Consider the following 19,200-nt stretch of genomic DNA (forward strand, 5'->3'; position numbering starts at 1 on the left):
CTTCCAATAAATACTTGTTTGCATCGATGTGTCACACACTTGCTGAGCAGTGCTTTGGTTTGTACAAAGATGTGAAAAAATGGCATGATGAATGGTTTGCAGCAAAAGGGGAAACTTTGAACTGGCATGGTATTCACAAATTGTCTGAAAGATGGGAAAAAAGTACAACAAATGATGGAGCATACTTTGAATAAAGCACTATTTATCATTCTTCTGAATTTAATATGTTTTTTTTTTTAGACACAAAAATCTGCATTTCATACTTCTACACCTGGTACTCCTCATTGTGGGTTATGGGTTACGCACGTAGGTTAGATGTAGATGTTAGTCCAGAATTACCATCATACCAACCCATCCCACAGCCTATTATGGTGGCCAGTTTAACAAATTCTGTACATGTGATGAGAATTTGTCTCCCTCAAGCAAAACCTGTTATTGAATTTAAAAGTTCTGACAGTACCCGATTCAGTCAAGACAGAGTGTAGTATTATGAGCCCCAGAGAAACAAGTCCAACTTCATCTAAGAAAGGGCAATTATAAGGCTAAGAATTGTTGGAGCTGAATCCAAACCCATCCTTCTGTATGGCCACAAAGTAGAAGCAGAATTTTGTATCCTGGCTGGCAGTGGTAATATCTATCAAAAGGTGTTCTGAAATTGTCCAAGCAAAGCTCTCATGTGTTGTTAGAAGACACCAATGCCTCAGCACAACTGTTATAGATGGCCAACAGATTTTACCAGGTAACTTATTGATGGCTTCCAAAACCCATGTAGAGCAAGTGGATTAGTTGACTGAGCCCAGTGTTTGCCGTAACAATTATTTGCTACTTCTGAGTCTATGTCAGGATTTGAATATCTCAGTCCACAAGTTGTGATGTTTCCTGCCATTAGTTGGTATTTAAACCACTGCAGAGCCACACACTGAGCACAAGTGTAGAACTGCACTTGTCATTCCACCATGGGACTGGCTGCCTTCTACAATGACTTGACTTTTGGATGGATAAATCAGTCATATAGTGAGTCACACCTGTGATGTGATTGACCCAGTCATGGGTGCTGATTCTGCTTTCAAAAACACCTAGTTTTCTCTGTTAGTCAGCCATGTTGACTGCTTCTGTTTGGGAACTGCTCCTACTGGTGGATGTATCCAGAGTGGGAAGTACTCATTGCAATGATCTTCAATTAGCACTGAGGAGAATCTGCAAGGAATGGAGATTATAATCATATGTCTATGGGTGAGGATGGCCCTGTAGCAGTGCTGAAATGTGTGTGACTGCCAGTGTTGAAGATACACAACTCCTTAGGCATCATGAGGCACTAAACTCTACCACTGGGATAGACAGAAGATAAGCCCCTTAATACAATGTTAAAATTTCCTACTAAGAGAAATAGTCGTTGGAGCTGTATTATGAGATCTGTGGCACTCCCATTAATCTAATGCTCTCACTGTGATAAGTTCAGAGAGCATACTGTTATCCTATGTCCTACATAAATTTTAATTTTAAATGCTTGAATGGCTGTAATCAGGGGAAAAGCAGTGAAGTATTATGAGTTATTTAAAAATATACATAGTTGTCCTTTGGCTCTATCCCCAGTAGTCATCCTTGTGGTGGTGGGTGTGGCCTATTAACACAAAACTGGCAGTGAATTTAAAATGTTTTTCCTATAAATAAAAGCACTGAGGTTCTCCCTCTTAAAGAGCCATCTCAGCAATGAGGTTCCCCTATCTCTTTCTCCTTACTTTTCTGCCCAGTTGGAAACCTAAAATGGATGGTGGATTGGATGAGGGGCTACAGTACCTTCAGAAAGATGATGTAGTCCAACACAGCTACAGAAATTTCATCAGATCTGATAGATGAAATAACAGTACAGTTGGCGAAAGAGTATCTCTGACAGCTGCCAGTGCTGTAGCCAACCTTGTAGGGGAAAACAATAGTGGTCTGTAGAGCTGTGACAATGAATCGCTACCATATAGCCATATACAAAATTGCATTCCATGATTAGTTGAGGCAGACATGCATAGCAGAGGCACCAAGCCCACTGCAACTGTCAGAGACCTTCTTTCACATACTATACTATAGTATTGAGTGGTTTTACAGCACCAAATACAATTTCTTATGTTTCCTACTGGAGGAGACTGTAGCTCCTTACGGTCTCCAGAAAGCTCTTTCATGCTACTCAATTCAAGAAAATCTGGTGTCTCCTTGCAGCAGTTCTTGTAGTGGTTGTGACTGACAACAGAAATTTCTTATGAAGTATCTATAGTATAAGCACGGTATCATCAGGAGGGCTTTATTGAAGTGCGATAGGATAGCTATTATTATCTATAGACATAAATGATTTGGTGGACAGGATGGGCAGCAGTCCGCAGTTGTTTGCTGATGATGCTGTGGTATACAGTAAGGTGTCGAAGTTGAGTGACTTTAGGAGAATACAAGATTACTTGGACAAAATTTCTAGTTGTGATGAATGACAGCTAGCTTCAAATGTAGAAAAATGTATGTTAATGTGGATGAGTAGGAAACACAAACCTGTAATGTTCAGATACAGCAATAGTAGTGTTCTGCTTGACACAGTCAAGCCATTTAAATATCTGAGCATAACACTGCAAAGCGATACGAAATGGAACGTGGATGTGAGGACTGTGGTAGAGAAGGTGACTGATCAACTTTAGTTTATTGTTATTGGGAGAATTTTGGAAAGTGTGGGTCATATGTAAAGGAGACTGCATATAGGAAGCTAGTAAGGCCTATTCTTGGGTACTGCTCGAGTGTTTGGCATCCATACAAGGTTGGATTCAAGGAATACATCAATGCAATGCAGAAGCATGCTCTAGACTTGTTACCAATCAGTTTGAACAACACACAAATGTTATGGAGCTGCTTTGTGGATTCAAATGGGAATCCTTGGAGGGAAGATGAAGTTCCTTTCAAGGAACACTACTACTGAGAAAATTTAGAGAACTGGCATTTGAAGCTGAGTGCAGAACTGCCATCAACATACATTGCACGTGAGTACCATGAAGATAGGATAAAGAGGACAGTGTTGAACACTCTCTCTTTTCTTATGGCAGTGTATAAAATGACTATTGTGTCCACAATGAAAACATATTGGCATGTTATTCACCATTCTCTATATGCCCACTTTTCTGCATGATATCTGAATTAGTGAGGGAGCCAATTGCATCTGTGTCACTGAGAAACTTGAATGCTGTCTGATGGTTGCAGTATAAGCCCAGGGTTTCTGACTCTATTCCTTAGTGTTGATCTGCCTAGTAGAAATTCATGGCAATGATGGAGGACCTTGTTCTAGCATTAACTATACTACCTCCTCCTGGCTGGGTTTGACATTTTAAACTCCCCTTCATCTCTCTTCTCTTACTATTTGTTGTATTAGTGATGTGAGGGCCTGATGGTATTCCATAACTGCCATCAGTACAACAATCTGAAGTATGCCGAACATCTTCATAATATTTTGTGGGGCATTGTGTCAATGAGCTCACTCTGCTAGATGAAATCCTTTGTTTTGGTGAGATCCTTCAAAATAAGCACCTGACAGATCTCCTCTGCCATGTCCTTCATTAGGTGCAAACTTAGTTGGCTTCCATAATGTCTGGCTTCACTGTGTGACACAGTGCCAGAGACACACTGTATCTGTAACTGCATCATCCCCTCACCCCCCGTGGGATTGGACACTGTCTTTCAATCGTTCTTTGGCTATCTGGATCTGTTGCTGGTTGTTGGCAAATGTTCTCTTCATTTTTGTCTGAAATTTGTCCTATCTCTTGAGCTTTCCCTCATTGTTAAACCAATGCTGGGCTATACCACCCAAATAATAAGCAGACATTGGGGAGACACTTTGTGTCACCCTACCTGTTGTATTTAGCACCTCGGTCAAATCCCTTCAGCCATTTTGTCACTCTGGCCAATGTATCCCAAAAATACTAGTGGATGCCTGATGTGCATCTGACTCACTGATGTTTTTGATCAATGGTGGCTCAGTAAGAAGGGCTGTAGAAAATTTAAATGTACTATCTGAATTTGGGTCTCTGTTCACGAAGACAATGGCTTTTGCGTAGGCTTATTGCGACCACAGCACTGTCAATGACCAAGATACCCAGCCTCTCCAAATTATGTCAAGTGGAATCCAGAATTAAGTACTAGTTATGTGAATAAGATTGACAATCAAAACTAACACATCACATGAAAGCAAATTTATTATCACTTTTGCTGTTACAGATGTGTTGCACTGGCCATGCTGAATATGGTGCTGTAATGGCCTAAGTCGACTACCAACCTGAAACCCCTTGGTGAGTGCTTCCAGCCTGCTGTATTACCTGTGTCAAGATCCTGGCACTATGATGCATATTTAGAAGGCAGTTTATGAGCTAAATGTTGTAGAATCAGTATGTCCACTCTCTCTCCAGTTTATCTGTACTCTTGGTGCATGCTAGCACAATAATGTATCCACAAATAATTCACAAGGGAAAAGAATTGCTTGTTGGAACACACTTCTGATGCGTCTAAATATGTTTCTAGTACATAAATAAACTTAACTGTTCTCTGGCAAAATTCAAGAGCAGAAATCAATGTTTTCAAATACAAAAATGGTTCAAATGGCTCTGAGCACTATGGGACTTAACAGCTGTGGTCATCAGTCCCCTAGAACTTAGAACTACTTAAACCTAACTAACCGAAGGACATCACACACATCCAAGCCCGAGGTAGGATTCGAACCTGCGACCGTAGCAGGCGCGCGGTTCCAGACTGCGCGCCTAGAACCGCGAGACCACCGCGGCCGGCTTTCAAATACAAAATCTTTTCCCTTACATCAGAGTTTTCAAATACAAAATATTTTCCCTTATATCAGAATAATTTGATTACATCATAAATAGTGGATTCTGCATAATTTTTTTAAATTAATTGACACTACGTATGCTGCGTATTTACTTCGTACACAGAATATGTATTACTGCATATGAAGTCTGTCTGCTGCCAGTACGCTGCCAGCACACTATTTCATCTGGAGAAGCTTCGAACTCAGAACCTTTAAGCTTTTGAATTATTTTTAAAACATGCAATGCTCTTACATGTCCCTAGTATATCATAAGCAGATGAATATGCACAATTTTTGCTTTACTGGTGATATGTATGTTGTGTAATTACATCAAGTACAAAACAGATATGGTGCATCTGAAACAGCAAGTCTGTTTCTTGCCAGCATAATTCTTCATTTGGAAAGACACTCAGGAAACTTAATTGTCTGAATACTTTCTACATTACTGAGTATGTATTTTCAAACCTCCTTATGTCCTTGGAAAAGTTTCACAGCCAAAAAATCAGGATTCCTGAATGTTATTGTTTCTGCCATGCTGGAATAATTTCATCACATTTTAAAGTGACGAATATGAGTAGTTTTTGTTTAACTGGCAGAATTAATTCTGTGCATTTACTTGATATCGTAGCACATGAAATACCATATCTGTTTGTTACCAGCATATTTCATCATCTGGAGAGGTGCTTCAGACTCAGAAACTTGAAGCATTTGAATACTTGCTGCAATGTGGAGCACTGCAAGTAGTCATGTATGTATGAGTTTTGTTTTCCCGGTGCAATTTATGCTGTGAAATATATATGTCATCTGAAACACCATATCTCTTTGTCAGTCAACTGCTTCATCTGAAGGAACTGCTTGAATAATTTTTACTCTCAGTGTTTCTATTTCCTATCATTTTTTGTGATACTCAGCTTTGGACTGGCACTGACAAAATTAAAAATCACTTTTTTATATTGTCTTTCTTTAATTTGTGTATTCCTTGGTTTTTTTCTTTTCTTGAATAATTTATTCAGAAGTGTCAAATCATTGAAACAATCATTTTTACTTTCCAGTGATTAATAATGCTTCCTTGTCTGGTAAGTCTTGAAACACATAGTGGTACATTGCAAGTTTTGCATTGGTATCTGTTTTCCTGGTACACGTTCTGTTTTGTAGAAGCCACACATCAGCATATTAGTGAATTTTACTTTGAATGCTCACTCACAATATCATACAGAAAATGCCTCCTTGTAAGTTTTAGAGGTTTCTTGTCATTGGAGCACATTCCTCTGCTAGCTTTTCTCTGTTCTGTTGCATATTTTTCTACAACTTCCCTAAGCAAAGACAAGCGAAACTCCGCGAGTGCCCTGTAACCAACATGTGGAGATCATAACCATTTAAAAACTGCATCACCTGGTACGTGCTGCCTACCATGCAGCGGGCCAGGATTCAATTCCCAGCCAAGATGAAGATTTTTCTCTGCTCGTGGACTGTGTGTTGTGTTGTCCTCATCATCATTTCATCATCGCCAACATGCAAGTCACCCAATGTGGCGTCATCTGAAATAAGACTTGCAATCCGGCAGCCAAACTTCCCTGGATGGGGCATTCCGGCCATTGATGCCACATGATCATTTAAAATATTAATCCAGAACACAAAAACAGAAAAACATGTTAATCTTACTGAGTTCAGTAGCATCTAACAATCTACAATACATTGTGGTTTATTGATTTTTTCACCAATATTTCTGTCAGTCTTCTCTGTTTCAACAATTTGTATCTCGTTATATGTGTGGTAAATATCCACATTTCTCAAAATCACTTGATAGTAACTATTTTGTCAGTTGACTTAAACTCAGTTTCTTCTAATTTCAGATACCTCTGCAGCTATGGCATTTTGCGCCTGTTGTCACAAACCGTGCCACATGGGGCTGTTGTGTGGCTGTGAAGCCAGATGAATAGGTCTGGGATAGATTACCACTATCAACTTTAGAGTAAGTCTCTGTTTCAAATATGATCTAAACGGCCTTTTCTCAAAATTGTGGAAACCAATTTCTGTTGTTGCAAAAATATATCCAGTCTGACAGACATGCAGTACAAATGCCTTTACTCACAATCTACTTTGCTTTGAAGGAATAAATTGTTTAAAAAATAATCGACCTTTGATGAACAAGAGACTTTCACTATGTAAAGCTTCTGATGTGGACTAAATGTGCTGCAAATCATCACATGAACTTTTTTTTTTTTAAAAAAAAAAAAAAAAAAGAAGAAGAAGAAGAACAACAACAACAACAATTCCTATAAGGTGTACAACTCTGCTTCACCATTTTTTCCTCAACATTTGAGACTTTAATGTAACAAATTGGTTACACATGTATCATTCAAAGTATTTTCCATCGCTGGCCACTACTTTCTCCCATCTTTCAGGCAGTGTACGAATCCCAAGTCGAAAAAATTGTTCCTCTTTTGATGCAATCCACGAATTGATCCAATCTGTGACTTCTTCATGAGATCGGAAGTGTTGGTCAGCCAGGCCATGCCCCGTTGATCTAAACATGTGGTAGTCAGAGGAAGCAGTGTCTGGAGAATACGGCAGGTGGGGTAGGACTTCCCATTTTAACATTTCCAAGTATGTTTTGACCTCTTTTGCAACGTGGGGTCAAGCATTGTTGTGCTGCAAACTCACTTTATTGTGCCTCTAGCTGTATTGCAGCTGTTTGTCCTTTAACGGGGGACGTTGATGAAATTGACCAAAAATGTCAATTTTCGATCTATTTTTTTATTTGTTAGTACTCATGGACAATAAGTTCCCACAGTTTTAATGTTGAAATCGCGTCCGAAGTGCCTGAAAAATTAATTAAAAGTGTGACACGGCCTCCCTGCCACACCGATGTTTTACAGCAGCACTTCAAGCTCAGAGGGATAACAACACCTACATTCACAAGGAGAGGCTTCCAAATTGTATCCTGGATCTTGTCAAGCCCACTTACAGGTTTCTGGCCAATCCTACACTTCTCAAAAAGTGTGTTCATGGCAAAACCCAAAATAGTCTCTAAATTCACTCATATGGAAATGATGCCCTAAAAACTTATTTGCATCTGCTACAGTTGTCAGAATTGCAACCTAAAATGCAGTTAATGTGTTTAATGATGGGAATGTCGGGAAGATGAAGGTATTAGAAAGAATGGGCTTCAAAGTAGGAAATTTTACTCAAGAAATCCTGAGAAAAATAGATTTACAGTGCGTCTCTGCAGCAGAAAAGTCAGTTGGAGACCTGGTAAAGGAAAGAAGACAGACAACAAGAAACCAGAAGAGAAGCCTTGAAGGAAAAGATGACCCAGAGTACAAATCTGGTGCCTTATGAAGAAGTGACATAAGGAAAAAAGTTAGGTTGAACTTTAAATTGTGTTTCCTGAAAAGTTTGTTTTTTAAAGTTTATGTACCTTTCTCTCAGATTCTATGAATACTAGAATTATGAAATTTTGTACACATATTTCTGTAAACCTAATAAACGTCTGAAGAGCAAAATTTGAAATTCTGATTGCAAGCTAAGATATGGGGCAAAGTGCTTGGAATTATGCATGAATTTAAAGTTGTACTTGTGGAATTATAATTAAAAATTATTAAAATTCTTCTATTTGACCTATTCCAAAAACCTCATGAGAGAAGCTTACAACATATAAAGAGATGAAACAGAGAAATTTTTGCAGAAATCTCTTGAATACTTTCTGAGAAAAAGGAACATACATTATTTTTTGAAAATAAAACTTCAAATTTCATTCAAAAAAAAGTTGAATATATATAATCAAATGATTTTATATGTAAATGTGTTACTCTCATGTAAAGTGTGGTACAAAATTTCATTGCCTTACCTCCAAAACTGTGGATTTAGTGCATTTTTAAAATAGTGGGTGTTTTTCATCAACATCCCCCCTTAATGCTCTCTTCAAACGCATTAATTGCATTTGATAACGAGCACCTGTGATTGTTTTGCTTGGTTTTAACAAAAAAATGGTTCAAATGGCTCTGAGCACTATGGGACTTAACTTCTGAGGTCATCAGTGCCCTAGAACTTAGAACTACTTCAACCTAACTAACCTAAGGACATCACACACATCCATGCCCGAGGCAGGATTCGAACCTGCGACCGTAGCGGTCGTGCGGTTCCAGACTGTAGCTCCCAGAACCGCTCGGCCACTCCGGCCGGCCGATTAGTTTTAACACCTCACAGTACATGATGCCAAGCTGGTCCAACCAAATGCAGAGTATGATCTTGGAGCCGTGAATATTCAGTTTGGCCATCGATGTGGAAGCATGACCAGGATATCCCCATGATTTTTTGCGTTTAGGATTATCGTAATGAACCCATTTTTTGTCCACAGTCACAAAGCGTGGCAGAAATCCCTTCTATTTATGCCTCTGAAGCAACTGTTCACAAGCACACAAACACCGCTCAACGTCTCTTGGTTCCAGCTCACATGAGACCCAAGTTCCTTCTTTCTGAATCATGCCCATAGCCTTGAGACATTTTGAAATGGCTTGCTGTGTCACTCCCACTAATCGTGCCAATTCTTCTTGAGTTTGACATGAGTCTTCACTCAGCAATGTCTCCAAAACTGCATCTTCAAAAACATTCTCTCTTTCACCTCTATGCCAATCTACAACGTTAAAATCAGCGTTCTTGAAATGTTGAAACCACTCAACACACATTCTGTCACTAATAGTATCCTTACCATACGTACTTGGAAGCATTCAATGAGACTAAGCCACTGTTTTCTTCATATTGAAACAAAACAGTAACACCTCCCGCAAATGATGAGAATTAGGCTCGTAAACTGACATTTTCAATCAAGAATAACTTTACGATGCAGACACAAATTGACTAATGTTTGAATCAGGTTATGTTGATCGAGGTCCAGGCTAACTGCCTGATGCCTGTGATCTGCTTCTTTCAACCACTACTTAACGTTGTCACCACCTATCAGCAAACGGCAGAAGCAAAGTTGTACACCTTGTACTTTTAAACAAAGTGTTGCCTCCAGTACAAGCACAATTGTCACTAAAACATAACATCTTCAGAAGTACAACAAAATGGTCTCAGCACATAATTTTGCTGAAAACTGGAGTGTTAAAAGTATATCTATAGAACAACACACAGCTTGAGGCTGTTGCCAATGGGCATCACTGTGGGGGTCCGGATGGGGGTTTGTCGGGGACGGCCAGCTCGTCCCACGCATCCCCCGATCGGACTACGACTGTGGTTGCCCGGGATACTGCCCGCATTGAGGCTGATCCCTCACCTGTGGTAGAGTGGGAGGTCGTCTCAAAGTGTGGCAGGGGGCGAAAGACATTCCGGAGGGCTGAACGGAAGGGCTCTCCAGCTTGTCTGATGAACCGGTTTCAGGCTATGTCTCAGGCTGATACTGATCTTCGGCCTGACGTGGCTGCTTGTCCTGTTCCAGAGGTTGCCCCTCAGTCTGCAAGATCCGGGCGGTCGCAGAGGGTGGGCTTACTGGTAGTTGGGAGCTCCAACGTCAGGCGCGCAATGGGGCCCCTTAGGGATATGGCAGCAAGAGAGGGGAAGAAAACCAATGCGCACTCCGTGTGCATACCGGGGGGAGTCATTCCAGATGTGGAAAGGGTCCTTCCGGATGCCATGAAGGATACAGAGTGCACCCATCTGCAGGTGGTCGCTCATGTCGGCACCAATGATGTGTGTCGCTATGGATCGGAGGAAATCCTCTCTGGCTTCCGGCGGCAATCTGATTTGGTGAAGACTGCCAGTCTCGCTAGCGGGATGAAAGCAGAGCTCACCATCTGGAGCATCGTCGACAGGACTGACTGCTGACCTTTGGTACAGAGCCGAGTGGAGGGTCTGAATCAGAGGCTGAGATGGTTCTGCGACCATGTGGGCTGCAGATTCCTCGACTTGAGCCCTAGGGTGGTGGGGTTTCAGGTTCCGCTGGATAGGTCAGGAGTCCACTACATGCAACAAGCGGCTACACGGGTAGCAGGGGTTGTGTGGCGTGGGCTGGGCGGATTTTTAGGTTAGATGGCCTTGGGCAAGTAGAGAAAGGGCAACGGCCTCAACGGATGCAGGGCAAAGTCAGGACATGTGGGGACCAAACAGCAATCGATATTGTAATTGTAAACTGTCGAAGCTGCGTTGGTAAAGTACCGGAACTTCAAGCGCTGATAGAAAGCACCGAAGCTGAAATCGTTATAGGTACAGAAAGCTGGCTGAAGCTAGACTTACATTCTACCGAAATTTTTACAAAGGTACAGACGGTATTTAGAAAGGATAGATTGCGTGCAACCGGTGGTGGAGTGTTCGTCGCTGTTAGTAGTAGTTTATCCAGAAGTGAAGTAGAAGTGAATAGTTCCTGTGAATTATTATGGGTGGAGGTTACACTCAACAACCGAGCTAGGTTAATAGTTGGCTCCTTTTACCGACCTCCTGACTCAGCAGCATTAGTGGCAGAACAACTGAGAGAAAATTTGGAATACATTTCACATAAATTTTCTCAGCGTGTTATAGTCTTGGGTGGAGATTTCAATTTACCAGATATAGACTGGGACACTCAGATGTTTAGGACGGGTGGTAGGGACAGAGCATCGAGTAACATTATACTGAGTGCACTATCTGAAAATTACCTCGAGCAATTAAACAGAGAACCGACTTGTGGAGATAACATCTTGGACCTACTGATAACAAACAGGCCTGAACTTTTCAACTCTGTAAGTGCAGAACAGAGAATCAGTGATCATAAGGCCGTTGCAGCATCCCTGAATACGGAAGTTAATAGGAATATTAAAAAAGGGAGGAAGGTTTATCTGTTTAGCAAGAGTAATAGAAGGCAGATTTCAGACTACCTAACAGATCAAAACGAAAATTTCTGTTCCGACACTGACAATGTTGAGTGTTTATGGAAAAAGTTCAAGGCAATCGTGAAATGTGTTTTAGACAGGTACGTGCCGAGTAAAACTGTGAGGGACAGGAAAAACCCACCGTGGTACAACAACTAAGTTAGGAAACTACTGCGAAAGCAAAGAGAGCTTCACTCCAAGTTTAAATGCAGCCAAAACCTCTCAGACAAACAGAAGCTAAACGATGTCAAAGTTAGCGTAAGGAGGGCTATGCGTGAAGCGTTCAGTGAATTCGAAAGTAAAATTCTATGTACCGACTTGACAGAAAATTCTAGGAAGTTCTGGTCTTACGTTAAATCAGTAAGTGGCTCAAAACAGCATATCCAGACACTCCGGGATGATGATGGCACTGAAACACAGGATGACACGCGTAAAGCTGGAATACTAAACACCTTTTTCCAAAGCTGTTTCACAGAGGAAGACCGCACTGCAGTTCCTTCTCTAAATCCTCGCACAAACAAAAGAATGGCTGACATCGAAATAAGTGTCCAAGGAATAGAAAAGCAACTGGAATTACTCAACAGAGGAAAGTCCATTGGACCTGACGGGATACCAATTCGATTCTACACAGAGTACGCAAAAGAACTTGCCCCCCTTCTAACAGCCGTGTACCGCAAGTCTCTTGAGGAACGGAAGGTTCCAAATGATTGGAAAAGAGCACAGGTAGTCCCAGTCTTCAAGAGGGGTCGTCGAGCAGATGTGCAAAACTATAGACCTATATCTCTGACGTCGAGCTGTTGTAGAATTTTAGAACATGTGTTTTGCTCGAGTATCATGTCATTTTTGGAAACCCAGAATCTACTATGTAGGAATCAACATGGATTCTGGAAACAGCGATCGTGTGAGACCCAACTCGCTTTATTTGTTCATGAGACCCAGAAAATATTAGATACAGGCTCCCAGGTAGATGCTATTTTTCTTGACTTCCGGAAGGCGTTCAATACAGTTCCGCACTGTCGCCTGATAAACAAAGTAAGAGCCTACGGAATATCAGACCAGCTGTGTGGCTAGATTGAAGAGTTTTTAGCAAACAGAACACAGCATGTTGTTATCAATGGAGAGACGTCTACAGACGTTAAAGTAACCTCTGGCGTGCCACAGGGGAGTGTTATGGGACCATTGCTTTTCACAATATATATAAATGACCTAGTAAATAGTGTCGGAAGTTCCATGCGGCTTTTTGCGGATGATGCTGTAGTATACAGAGAAGTTGCAGCATTAGAAAATTGTAGCGAAATGCAGGAAGATCTGCTGCGGATAGGCACTTGGTGCAGGGAGTGGCAACTGACCCTTAACATAGACAAAAGTAATGTATTGCGAATACATAGAAAGAAGGATCCTTTATTGTATGATTATATGATAGCGGAACAAACACTGGTAGCAGTTACTTCTGTAAAATATCTGGGAGTATGTGTGCGGAACGATTTGAAGTAGAATGATCATATAATATTAATTGTTGGTAAGGCGGGTACCAGGTTGAGATTCAGTGGGAGAGTCCTTAGGAAATGTAGTCCATCGACAAAGGAGGTGGCTTACAAAACACTCGTTCGACCTATACTTGAGTATTGCTCATCAGTGTGGGATCCGTACCAGATCGGGTTGACGGAGGGGAGAGAGAAGATCCAAAGAAGAGCGGCGCGTTTCGTCACAGGGTTATTTGGTAACCGTGATAGCATTACGGAGATGTTTAACAAAGTCAAGTGGCAGACTCTGCAAGAGAGGCGCTCTGCATCGCGGTGTAGCTTGCTCGCCAGGTTTCGAGAGGGTGCGTTTCTGGATGAGGTATCGAATATATTGCTTCCCCCTACTTATACCTCCCGAGGAGATCACGAATGTAAAATTAGAGAGATTAGAGCGCGCATGAAGGCTTTCAGACAGTTGTTCTTCCCGCGAACCATACGCGACTGGAACAGGAAAGGGAGGTAATGACAGTGGCACGTAAAGTGCCCTCCGCCACACACCGTTGAGTGGCTTGCGGAGTATAAATGTAGACGTAGATGTAGAATAACCACTTATCTTCAGCTTTTTAAGTTGAGCCATCAGAAGACAAATAGCAACAAAACAATAAAGTTCCTAAAATCCAGTATCAGTCCACCTTGAAACCCGAGAACGCACAGATTCACGAGTATTTGCCATGGTGTACTTGTAAAATCGATTTATTTTGTCTGCTATAAAACAGAACAGGCCTTCTGACAGGAATATTATAAAAAATGAGAGAATGGTTGAGTCATTAGCCAGTTGATATTTGTGCCCTGAAGCCAACTCATCAAAGGGATGCTGTGATGGCACACTCTTTTCCAAAGTGCTTTGCTATCATTTTCTGATCCTTTGGATTCTGAATATCTGCTGACCACACCTCTTGTGGAAGCATCAACCAGTGTGCTGTACCAGCTGATGTACATCGCTGAGGACTGTTACTCTGAGATTCTGTTGAAGACTCGTCACTGCTATAGACATCAGAGAATTGACACTTGCTTTCACTGCTAGTGAGTCACCAGGAGCTTTTTATCTATGTAACCACAGTGACAGATGAATGCAAAGTTAATACTGACAAAAACACGCAACACAAAGTTGAAATCTACAGAGAGGGACCGTAGCAGAAAATGTAGATGCACTCTCGAACTATGCACCTGGAATTCTGAAAATATCTAGAATAATGGTGCAGAAGTTCAGCATTGGGTGTAAACACTTCTAGAGCATGCAGGTACCTTCAGCTAAGCGCACTTAAAGCTCATCAAAAGCAATGAGATAACTAGTGGAACTGGATACATCAACACATCAATAGCACTCAAGGAAAACCCAGAGGTTGTACTTGAACACATCCACAGCACCTAGGGAGTGGTGGAGCATGACGAGTTAACTCATCCACAGTAATCACAGGTTAAGCACACACAATAGTACAGACAACTCTGTGCTCTCCACCTCAGCAGACAGTGCTCTTACATACACACATGAAAAATGTTCTAGCAAATTAGAACATGGCATAAATAAGTAAGTTCCAGAACCTTTCAAAAATAATAAATGTTAAATAACTGCAGGACAAAGGAATTGGTCTAATTAATAAGTATCACACCCTATACCACAACAGCATAGCAGAGGACACACATCACACAGGATTATACGAGGGATGTTCAATAAGTATACAACACATTTATTCTGAAAGCAGGTTGGTTTAATCAGGATTCCAATACATCATATTATTCCCCACTCTTCTGGCTACAAAACCCTATTTTTCAGCATAACCTCAATTAACTGTGAAGGTCTTACGCCACCTTTCCAGATGGGCTTGTATACCCACATGGTATCACTCTACTGGTCGACGTCAGAGCAAATGTCTTGCTGCATCAATAACCACCCCATCACCCACATGCTGAGTGCATCCTTCATTGGGTCAAACAGGTGAAAGTCAGAAGGTGTGAAATTGGGTTATAGGGTGAATGAGAAAGAACAGTCCAACGAAGTTCTGTGAGCTCCTATTGGATGCGCAGACTTGTGTGAAGCCTTGCCTTGTCATGGAGGAGGAGAAGTTAGTTTGGATTTTTGTGGTGACAAACAAGGTGAAGTTGTTTTTTAAATTTCCTGAGGATAGTACAATACACTTCAGAGTTGGTTGTTGCACCATGAGAGAGGATATCAAACAGCATAACCCCTTCAGAGTCCCAGAAGACCATTGCCATGATTTGACCAGCTGAGGGGGCGGGTTCGAACTTTTTCTTCAGGGAAGAAGTGGTGTGGCATCACTCCACGGATTGCCATTTTGAAGTGATGAACCCACGTTTCATCACCTGTGAAGATGTTTGAGAAAAAGTTGTCATGATAAGCCTCATAATGTGCAAGCAATTCTGCACAGGTGGTCCTTCATTGCTCTTTATGGACTTCTATTAGATGGCAAGCGACCCAGTGGGCACACATCTTTGAGTACTCCAGCTGGTGGACAAGTGTGTCAACGCTACCAACAGACATCCTTTTGAGCAGCGAGGTGTTTGTTTGTGATTTGCTGATAACCTCAAGTGAGAGTGTTCATGCATTCCAGCACTGCCAGAGTCACATCTATGTGGGGCTGGACAACATGCAAAAGATCAAACAGGTTTGCGCAACCTTGTTGCGATGATGACAGACGCCTTGCCCAATGACTCAGTGGCTTTTGTTTACTGCCAGGTCTCCTTAAGACATTCTGCAAGTGCCTATGAATATCTGTGATGCTCTGGTTTTCTGCCAAAAGAAACTCAATAGCAGCTCTCTGATTGGAAAGCACCTCTATTACAGACACCATTTTGAAGACTGTGTGTAGTGCTAACACCAACTGAAATTTCATGAAACTACAGGGGCTGAAGTGGGAATATTCCATGATATTCCACAACAAATTCTGCATTTTTCAACCAGAATCGGCTGAGGAAAAAAAAGTGTTCTATTACTTACTAAATGCCCCTTGTAATTGTAAGAAGCTAAAATATATCTCAAAATACAAAAACTGTTCATATAAAGAGGATTCACGTATGTTTACGTGATCCTGGCATCTATATTTGAGGTTTCCAAAGTTTTCCCAAATGATTACATGCAAATGTCCAGATGATTCCTACTAATGTGCCACCTTTTCCTTGGTTATTAGTAATCCACATAAAATGAAGTAAATTCCTACACTGTGGGATTCAGCTTGTTGTTGTTTTGAGCATTAATTTCACTCTGACATTTAACATTCCTGGTTTTAGTATAATGTTTTGTTTTCTTTCAGGAACTTATATAACACTGCATCACAAGTATTAGTTATATGCCAAAAATCCAGTATTCACAATTGAAACATCTTCTGTTGACTTAAGTATCACTATGGACTATGAATCAAGAGCAGACACAATATGAAACTACAAACACCATCTGCATATAATAACATGACTATGCAGACAAGCAGCCAACAATACCTTGCTTCTGGTTGCAGTTAACTGCACATCCCAAAATAAGCTGCAACAAGCGCCCCAGCTCTGCAGCATCACATTTTTCTCCTGAAAATAAAACAATGTCTTGAATGTAAAAGAAACCAATGAGAGACATGGGAAAACATAGTACCCACATACACAATACACAAAATGATAACCTAACAAAAGGGGCATGTCCTTGGTACAATTTAAGACATACTAGCTGAGTACCCGGCATTGACCGGGTATGTATTTATTCCAATCTTCTATTAGTCCATCATCTCCTGCTCTCTACTCCTCTCCACTCTCTCTGCCCATCTCCTCTGGATCCTCTCTGTCCGTCTCCCCCCCCCCCAAGTCCATCCCCTTCTCTCCCTTCTCCTTCTCTTTGTCCATCTCCTCCCACTCTCTCCGTCCATCTTGTTCTCCCCCCCCCTTTCCCCCGTTTTGCTGTCCATCTCCTCCTCCCTTCTCTCTCTGTACAGCTCCTCCTCTTCACTTTTTTCTATCCATCCCCCCCCCCTCCGCTCTCGCTCTCTCTCTCTCTCTCTCTCTCTCTCTCTCTCTCTCTCTCTCTCTCTGTCTGTCCATCTTCTCCTCCCCTCACCTCTCTCTGCATTATCACATGCGCCCCAATAGGAGGTTGCTGGTTCTTACCCCCACAATATTTCTTTCCAGATAGTAAGTAATATGTGTACCAAGTTTGGTTGAAATTGATCCAGGAGTTTACAAGGAGCTCTTTATCGATGGTTTCGTCCACATATGCATGTCACATATATTTAATATCTTCCACACATATTTGTACACACATTTCCCTTGTACCTCTAGCAAATTTCGTCTTGCAGTTTCGTTTTCATGTGGTTCAATGTTAATGATGTCATATTTCCTGAACTGTGTGGCCTACAATGATACAATTTCGTAAGTACATCAAGTGATACGTGTGGATACTGTCTGTTACAAACAGAGTTAGTAGTAAAGAAGTAATAAATTAAAACATCATGTATGATGGGGCAGTTTTTGATGCATCTCAGTGCTTATAACACCATATCTCCTGAACTATGTGTTGTACAACGATATATTTTAATTATGGCGCACTGACAGCCCAACCATTAACATTTGGTTTTAGAAATTAATAGTGCTCTAGTAGTTTCAGAACTCGAGTTACAGAGTCTCCTGTAGAGTATCTATATCAATAATCATGATTTTAACCCTCCAAACAAGATTCCCATAATGAACTGATAAAAAAATCATTGCATATGAGAAACAATGATATAGCAAAATATTTATTCAAAAAGGAAGTGAATATAGCATGAATAAAAGTAATGGGTAATAAAAACAGTCTATTAGCTAACTAATGATGATGACAATGATATATATGTAGGGTGATCAGGTTCATAACAGACTTGTGGTCCAGTGGGCAAGATAAAATACTTTAACATGAATATGGTGGAAAAGGTTGATAATGTTACATTAAAACATGTAAAAAGAATCAAATCATTCATTTATAGACATATGCATGTATGCACATGCCCATGTAAGCATGTCCACATATGCACATGACAGAAAAATCACATCCACATTCATGATCTCTCTCTCTCTCTCTCTCTCTCTCTCTCTCTCTCTCTCACACACACACACACACACACACACACACACAAACACACACTCATCTCAAATGGTTCAAATGGCTCTGAGCACTATGGGACTAAACATCTGAGGTCATCAGTCCTCTAGAACTTAGAACTACTTAAACCTAACTAACCTAAGGACATCATACACATCCATGCCCGAGGCAGGATTCGAACCTGCGACCGTAGTGGTTGCGCGGTTCCACACTGAAGCGCCTAGAACCGCTCGGCCACACCGGCCGGCACACTCATCTCAAAAAATGAACAATTCAACACTTAAGTTAAAATACAAACGGAAAGAAGATTTAGTATAGTGTGAAATAGAGAATGTACCAAACACATGTCACTCACTATTCATTTTAGTAAAAACTGATGAGACATCTACTCTACAACTGACAGAAATCATGGGATAAGTTCAAACAATCACTCTCAAAATACACATCAAACTCAGCTCATCATCAGCTTAGTGTGTTGGTCTGCAGTTATTTTACAGTTTCTCTCTCATCAAACAATAACAGTTTGGTAGGCTCAGTGGTAACGTGTCAGACTATAAATCCGAAGGTCTTGAGTTCGATCTCCAGTCAATATTAGGATTTTTATCTCTCACTTATCATGTCTTTCACTTCTGGCAATGTTAGTTGATGTGAAAAATGCCTACTGCACAGTGGTTTGGAATCCACCTCAAATTGTAGATCCCTTCCGACATGAAATGAAATGGCTGTATCGCATTGATGGCCCGGAGTCCCCAACTAGTGAAGTTCGGCCGTCAAGTTGCGAGTCTTTTCAGTTGACGCCACAATGGGTGACTTGTGTGTTGATGATGATGATATGATGATGATGGACACAATACATAGGCCCCGAGTGGAGAAAATCTGCAACCCAGCTGGGAATTGAACCCAGACCCACTGTGTGGCAGTCAGACA

General features: G+C 41.1%; 1 protein-coding gene across 1 annotated transcript in view; it reads right to left on the reverse strand.

Moving 5' to 3' along the window:
• The window catches only part of LOC124722119 (protein Hook homolog 3-like), a 209,422-nt gene that overhangs the window by 91,329 nt on the left and 98,893 nt on the right, over positions 1-19,200 (reverse strand). The window contains exon 5 of the mRNA XM_047247325.1: positions 16,656-16,736. Coding sequence (XP_047103281.1) covers positions 16,656-16,736 — 81 coding nt within the window. The remainder of the gene's footprint in view (positions 1-16,655; positions 16,737-19,200) is intronic.

The sequence above is a fragment of the Schistocerca piceifrons genome, chromosome X, assembly GCF_021461385.2.
Source record: "Schistocerca piceifrons isolate TAMUIC-IGC-003096 chromosome X, iqSchPice1.1, whole genome shotgun sequence".
NCBI lineage: Eukaryota > Metazoa > Arthropoda > Insecta > Orthoptera > Acrididae > Schistocerca > Schistocerca piceifrons.